Source organism: Cibotium barometz, chromosome 21 (genome assembly GCF_041138505.1).
Source record: "Cibotium barometz isolate CiBa-2024 chromosome 21, ASM4113850v1, whole genome shotgun sequence".
Classification (NCBI taxonomy): Eukaryota; Viridiplantae; Streptophyta; class Polypodiopsida; order Cyatheales; family Cibotiaceae; genus Cibotium; species Cibotium barometz.
The window spans coordinates 23841212-23849099 of record NC_141066.1 but is presented as its reverse complement, the minus strand read 5'-3'; the positions used below and the strand labels follow the sequence as shown (position 1 = coordinate 23849099).

Genomic DNA, 7888 nt, shown 5'->3' with positions numbered 1-7888 from the left:
ATTACACACAGCAGCCTCATGGCCTTTGCGGCCCATGTGGCAAAGGCCACAAGGACTATGGCCTTTGCCGCGTGCATGGCACGCGGCAATGGCCACATTGGCCACTCGGATGGCCATGCAGGCCAGCCACGTGGCCACTCAATGTGGTCCACGTAGGCTCACGTTGAGTGGCCACGTGGGCAGCTGTGCAATGGTTATTAAGTCGTTGCATATGGCTGTTGAAGACTCACAAAAAGCCCTCAATAGTCCCTCACCTCCCCCCCTCTCGCCTCTCTCTCGCTCCCCCCCTCTTGCCTCCCTCTCGCTCCCCCCCTCTTGCCTCCTCCTCTCATCTCTCTCACTCGCCCTCTATCTCCCCCTCTTGTCCCCCTCACTCGCCCTCTCTCTCTCTCCCCCCTCACTTCCTCTCTTTTCCCCCTCTCTCTCTCTCTCTCTCTCTCTCTCTCTCTCTCTCTCTCGCCCTCCTCTTTCCCTCGATCCCCTCTCTCTCTTAACTCCTCAACAACCACCGTCTCTCTCTTTTTTAATTCCTCCTACATAGTGGAGATCTCAATGGTTCAAAGTGGCCGGCACCAGTGGGAAGTGGTCTCAACAAGTACACCAAAGTTCTCCAGGTAGACTTCATATGGATAGCATAACAATTCCAATAGCATCATGTATGTAATTGGGAATAAAAAATTAATGCAGTTTAAATACTAATTTAAGATAATTACATCACATGTTGAATGACAAAAGACTAGTTTAAAAAGTATTGATGGTAATATGGATGCGTATTCAAGACAAAATGCCTCCACGGATTCGTCTGCAAACAAAAGGAGAGTCACCGGATCGCAAGATGAGATCATTCTCTCACAAGATTTGGGCATATCACAAGTGGCCACATCAAACGAGGTGACAAATACCTCATAATTGTAGCTGACTATGGAAGTTGGTTCTTCAACGGCTGTCGACAATTGTGTGGTTACCAGTAGTGCCACAATTGTAGAAGAAGAGGAGTCTGTGAAAGAGAGTTTGGCCAAGTGGTTGATCAACACATCTCGACAAATTGGGTGGAGGACCACTTGGTCGACAACCAAAACCGCCTTTCTAGAGTGCTACTTTGTTGCCTCCTTGCAAACCCAACAATTTGCATGAACGAGGATTCTGTTAAGGGGTTGATCAGAAGCATCGAGGAGAGCAAGTACCAATCAACTATGATGGCATTCATTGTCTCAGAGGGATTCCCATGTAAAGCCCCCATTCCATTTGACCGTCGAAGTGTAGCTGGCCACGATCTATCATTGTCAGGTGAATTTGACACGATATTGGAGGAGATCGAAGGATGGAAACACATGGTTGGCAAGATGTTCGTTTTTTGGGATGGAAACCATCGACTCAAAGCTTGGCAAGAATGGGTGAATACCAATCGAGTCGAAAAAGAAAGGATTCCCAAGGTGAATTGCAGAGTGGTCCAGTTCCTTGAGGAAGAGGAGGCGGAGTTCTTGTTGGCGCTACGCATGATTAATAAGTAAGTGCATTGTACAATGTGTATATGAAATGAAGAGATATTGTGTATGTCATCTTTTTCCTTGTTCAGGGTCACCACCATTCATGTGCCGAACATAATGGCACATGATATATTCATGATATAGCGTGTGGGTCTTTCCGATCCACAATCGTTGTTGTCAAAGTTTAGTGATACTGATCGTGCATGGGCCCAAAAAGCGCTTACTCATCGAGGACCCAACAGATCCAAGTGGTTGAAGCTTCCCATGGCACTCTTGTCATAATTAGTTTTTAAGGTGTGTGTGCATTGCAGTATGTTTTGATTTCGAAATATATTTCTTAATGTTTTCAATTCGAAGTATGTTTCTTAAATAAATATAAACGCATTGCAGTCGAAATTCGATGCCACGTTCGAGGCCAAGATCATTGGCTTGCCTGAGGGAGGGAGTAGAGAATACATGATGGATGTAGAATTGTTCGACAAGAACTATAGGGATGTCCTTAAGGAGACGAAGGCACTCTTCACTAAAAGGAGACATGAGCTGCACAAATTACCAATCCCGACTGTGGAAAAGAGTTCTTTAAAAAAGTGATCTCGTACCAAGGGTGGGGTGAAAAGGCTAAAAAATTCATTACATCGAAGCTAGCCGAGATTGCTCGAGCACATGTTTCAAAAGAGTAATATCTTCAGCTCTCTTAATGCAGTACATTTTTTAAAAAAGTTATTAGAAACCTAATGCTTGTTTACAATGCAAGAAATGTAGGCTACTTGACATATTGGCTGGTGGTGGCGAGTTTGCTATGAGGGATGCACAAATTCCGCCATCCGACAAAGCCTTCTTCATGTGGATCCATCGTCATGTGTACTGGTTCCAATTGGCCGAGTTTATGCTCAAATTGTACGCGAAGCTAGAGGCGTACTCACCTACAGTAGCTGGCATGCATGAAAGAGTCACATAATACTCTGGAGTAGGTATCACGGATGCCTTGAAATCTTACAAGAAGTCTCATTTTGAGAAGGCATTTGTTAGGTGCAAAGAACAAATGCGTGCTACCTTGGATCCTGACCAGCCAACCACACCTACCATGCACATCATGACGCCTCTTATATAGGTATAAAGTACCTTAACTCTTTTTTTTTTCCTTGCATGGTGGAGAAGCTCTCCTGCTAACATGCCAAGCGGTAGACCTTGCAAACAAGAACATGCTATAGAGGTGAAAGCAACTTCAACCATTGGGATGTGAAGAGCTTTCGCCATCATTGAAGAGGCAAGGGAGGACCCTCTAAGAGAGCTAAAGTTTCCACCTTTATTCGCAAGCTAGGGTAGACAAAAAAGACGTAAGTGTTTTGCCATGTAATGTTGTGGCCTTGTAAGTTTTCTAGGGAATATAAAATTGAAGTTTAACATCAAAATATGGTGACTTTGTAAACGAGTTGCAATGGTAGTTATAACTTGATATGCATTGATAGTTGTAAATGAGTTGCAATGTGTATAGTGCTCTTGTATCCATCCACTTCTCTCCTCTACTGTCACCATGAGTCATAATGTTCGAGACCATAGAGACCTGATAGACACTTGGAAGTGTAAAGAGAGAAACCGCTCACCTAAACACCAAAAAACGCTCACCAAAAAAAATATACCTGATCCCTAGTAGTACGGATGATGCATGTGGCATCCCCTCTTGCTTATCTTAGAAGCATTGTGGAGGAGAGTCGTGTCTGATGCTCCACCTGGATCTAGAACATCTTCAAATCTACTATCCAGATATGAGGACCATATCTGAGACAGGCTTGTCAAAAAATTCCTCCTTTCTTTCCATATTTAGTTTCCTTTGCAAGTCATCAAATTTTGTGCTATTCTTGCTAAAATCCTATATGTGTTCTAGCTCACAAAGCAGGCTATTGGCAGAATCTTCTAGAAAAAGATTTGCTAGCGCCTCAATCCTCTTGCAATTCCCTGCCTTATCAAACACAAGAGGTGGGAAGAGAGTAACTCATGCACTCATTGTACTCACCCCTTTTACCATCCATGTGGATCTGCATTTTTTTCGTAACTTAGTCACATTGAAGAGTTTTTTTGCTTTTCGAGCCGGGTTAGTCACATTGAAGAGCAAAATAGCAAAAACATTACGAGAATTCTTTGGTTTCAACCAGGTTTTAGAAGCTATTTGATAGATACGAGTGCTCTTCTTATAATTCATGAACCCACATCAAATCGCATCCTGATTCCTGACTATTCGTCAACCCTTTTTCAAACATCAACTTCCAAACCTTTGCTGCATCATCCCAACTCCCCTCAGCAGAATATATGTTTGACAAAAGTACATACGGTGAGGCAATCTGTGAATCCAATAGAATTGCACGTTCTGCAGCTTGTTTTCCTCGATTGACATCACCATGAACTCTGCAGGCACTAAGAAGGGTCTCCCATATAACAGCATTTGGTTGAGTTGACATTTTGTAGATGACAAATTCTGCCTCCTCTAACCGCCCAGCCCTTCCAAAAAGGTCGATCATGCTAGAATAATGCTCCATCGTGGTCTGAATCTTATAATCTTGGATCATGGACTTGAAGTGGTGACAACCTTCATCCACTAGACCTGCATGACTACATGCAGATAAAATGTTGACGAAGGTGACATCATTTGGTGCCACACCTTGCGCTTGCATTTGAGAAAGAAGCTCAAGAGCAACTATGGCATGGCCAGCATATGCCTGCACTTCGATCATGGCAGTCCATGAGATCACATTGCGTGTAGACATGCTGTCAAACACCTGCTGAGTGTCTGCAAGGCTGCCACACTTCCCATACATATTGACCAGAGAATTCCCCACAGCAAGATCCGACTCCATCCCACATTCTATGGCGTTCGCGTGAATTACTCGGCCATGTGCCAAGGCTGCAAGATTCGCACATGCACCAAAGATGGACACAAACAAGACTCTGTCTGGTTTCATTCCTTCCTGGTGCATCTGTGAGAAAAAGCACAGAGCCTCCTTATCCTCTCCATGCTGCGTATTTGCAGAGATCATTGTACTCCAAGAGACCAAGTCATGCTGCGACATTCTTCCAAAGACACTTTGAGCATCCTCCAAGCTTCCACAATTGCTGTACATACTGACAAGAGCAGTAGCAATGGAGAGATCAGACTCGAACCCTTGCTCTGTGATGCTAGCATGTACTAACTTACCATGTGCCAAGATCAGCAAACCCGAACAGGCACCTAAAGCACTTAAGAAGGTCACCTTTTCATATTTCACACCGTGATGCTGCATCCAATGGTAGAGTTGAAGGGCTTCTGTGTTCTGCCCATGCAGGGCATATGTTGTAATCATGGCATTCCATATGACAGCATCCTTGCAGCACAGTTTATCAAACATTCCACGAGCATCTTCAAGGCTTCCACATTTTCCATACATGTTCACAAGGGCAGAGACCAGGTAGACATCCAACTCCAAACCTCCATGAAGTATGGTGGCATGGATATGCCTACCCTCAGGGAGAGCTGCCAAGCTTGAGCTTGCACCAAGGGCGCTGGCAAATGTGAACTTATCAGGTTGCAAGCCCTCTTCTAGCATAAGCTTGAAAAGCTTCAGAGCTTCTTCACCACGCCCATTATGTGCATATGCAGAAATCACTATGTTCCATGAGTAGAGGTTGCGGGCGGGAATCTTGTCGAAAGTCACACGGGCATCTGGCAGGGATCCACACTTGCCGTACATGTCAATGAGGAGGTTCCCCATGAATGTGTCTCGCTCGAGACTGCGTCTTATGGTATGTCCATGGACGCGACGGCCCTCGGAGAGAGCCTGTACAATCCCGCATTCCTTCAGAAGAGAGGTGTATGTAGAGAAGGTGATCGAGCAGTTGTTCTTCTGCAGATCTAAACTGGCTATGGCCTCCTGCAATGGGCGCTCAGCAGCAGTAGCCCTCTTCTTGGCTTCAAACGAGGGTAAACGTTCCCTCCCATCCTCCCTCTCTGCTGAGAAATCAATTAAACCCTTGCCAACGCCAACAACTGGGTTACCTGTTCGTGCAGGTTGAGTCGGCACCGTGCGCGCATGTCGTTGCTGCAATAGCTTGGCCCGCACCTCCCTGTCTTTTAAAATTTTCTTCTGCCATTTTGGTATCAACAGCATTGGCCCATCGCAGAGGCAGAGGCAGAGGCAGGCAATGCGGTCTCTGAAGCTTACGCAATGGACATGTGAAACACACACCCGCGTGTGAAGCCCTCAGCACTATCTCCCACGCGGTCATAAAAAACCCTTATTAGGTAGGCATGGGATCACTGGCCGTGACCCAATTTTCCTCCATTCTCGATCCGTCAAGGACGAGAGAAGTTCTAGGTCGTATTACAAATCTGCATGCCAACAATTGAATCTTATTCACATGAATGTATATTCACACTTTTTGTTAGTGTTGTGTATTCACACTTTTTGTTAGTGCTAATAAGCAGCATCTCGACAATCTCCTCCACCACCCTCTTCACCCCTTTGGCGCCCCCTCCACCTTCGCGACTATCTTCGCCACCACCCCCTTGGGCTTTCCCAGATAGGGGTGTTGTATATTCACACTTTTTATTAATAAGGCGATTTCGTCACCTTATTAATAGGATAACTTTATGGCTACTAAGCAGCATCTCGACAATCTTCGCCACCACCCTCTTGGCGGCCCCTCCACCTTCCCGACTATCTTCGCCACCATCCCCTTGGGCTTTCCCAAATAGCGTTTACTTAAAGCACTTCATAGCAGAACTACTCGATTAGGGTTTGGCTGCATGGCGGAGACACTAGAGTAATGATTCTCGCTCCACGATAGGGCCATCCAATCAAGATTTCCGCCTGGCTCAACGAGAAGGTCTCTGAGAGTACAACCTTCGTCATCCTCTTGGTGTCGCTGGCCTTCTCCTGTGAGACTGTGTGGAGTTTGCGAGAGAGACAGAAAGCCTACGCTTTTCACAACCACCCCTACGGCTAATTGATACTCTTGAGACTCTGCAAACTTGCCCATTCAAATGGACAGGGTCACAGGGCCAGTGGACTTAGAAGGAGGAAGCGACGAAGAAAGAGACAGAGGTTGCTCCACTGGGGCCGTGTTGCTCGTGAGCTTCTTGAGACGCATGCCTGCCATGTATATCTACACGAAAGTCAAGTCTTTCTAATTATAGTAGAAATATCCAAAATCAACTATTTCTAATTCACTCATAAAATGTTAGCTATTAGCCATTAATGCACCTTAGAAGAAAAAAAATTCCTCCATGGGTAAACTAATTAATTAACGAGAGAAAAACATTTTGGGTGCATATTCACATGAATGTTGCCATCGAGCTAATGATTATTCAACTGAACCGCTCGTCCCTATCGTATTGAGAATTTGACTCCTACACATACCTACAATTGAAGTTCTTTAATGAATTGTGGTGATAAAACACATAAATTTTTATTTATGCTTAAATTAAATGTTTTTTTAAGCATGTCTCGTTCGGATTCCATTATGAAAGATGTTGACTAGCCAAATCGTGACTTCGAAAACGGCTCCCAACTATCCCCTTCTCCTCTAGGAAAAGATTACATGACATTGAATTGTCAAACCCTATGAGCTTGCTCATTCTTACCAAAAAGTATTGTCATATATTGAGGCATTGAACTATTAACCCTATAAGCTTGCTAATTCTCAACAAAAAGTATTGTTATATATTGACTAAGAAGGATTTGAAGTTGTGTGCAAGATATGTCGAATTTTTAAGCTCTATCTTCCCCATGCATTTATAGCTTACAATAGTAGCTACATTTTTCACTCATGGCATTGGCCCATCGCAGAGGCAGAGGCAGGCAATGCGGTCTCTGAAGCTTACGCAATGGACATGTGAAACACACACCCGCGTGTGAAGCCCTCAGCACTATCTCCCACGCGGTCATAAAAAAACCCTTATTAGGTAGGCATGGGATCAATGGCCGTGACCCAATTTTCCTCCATTCTCTATCCGTCAAGGACGAGGGTAGTTCTAGGTCGTATTACAAATTTGCATGCATTTTTCCACAACAATTGAATCTTATTCACATGAATGTATCTTCACACTTTTTGTTAGTGTTGTGTATTCACACTTTTTGTTAGTGCTAAGCAGCATCTCGACAATCTCCGCCACCACCCTCTTCACCCCCTTGGCGCCCCCTCCACCTTCGCAACTATCTTCGCCACCACCCCCTTGGGCTTTCCCAGATAGGGGTGTTGTATATTCACACTTTTTGTTAGTGTTGTATTAATAAGGCGATTTCGTCACCTTATTATAGGATAACTTTATGGCTACTAAGCAGCATCGCGACAATCTCCGCCACCACCCTCTTGGCGGCCCCTCCACCTTCCCGACTATCTTTGCCACCATCCCCTTGGGCTTTCCCAGA

The 7888-nt window shown here is 44.8% G+C and overlaps 1 protein-coding gene and 1 long non-coding RNA gene across 2 annotated transcripts; one reads left to right on the top strand and one right to left on the bottom strand.

The window, feature by feature from the left end:
* Positions 1-2926: 2926 nt before the first annotated feature.
* Positions 2927-5723, bottom strand: LOC147626977 (pentatricopeptide repeat-containing protein At1g11290, chloroplastic-like). The gene is made up of 2 exons (XM_086815547.1): positions 3128-5723; positions 2927-3051 (listed from the first exon to the last, which is right to left on the bottom strand). The coding sequence occupies exon 1, from the start codon at positions 5624-5626 to the stop codon at positions 3677-3679; it is 1950 nt and encodes a 649-aa protein (XP_086671673.1). The 5' UTR covers positions 5627-5723; the 3' UTR covers positions 2927-3051; positions 3128-3676.
* Positions 5510-7388, top strand: LOC147626976 (uncharacterized). The gene is made up of 2 exons (XR_015268433.1): positions 5510-5647; positions 7315-7388. It is a non-coding gene; the product is annotated as an uncharacterized LOC147626976 (long non-coding RNA).
* Positions 7389-7888: the final 500 nt, after the last annotated feature.

Coding starts and splice junctions, on each gene's coding strand:
- LOC147626977 (XM_086815547.1), bottom strand. CDS start 5,626: ATGCTGTTGATACCAAAATGGCAGAAGAAAATTTTAAAAGACAGGGAG.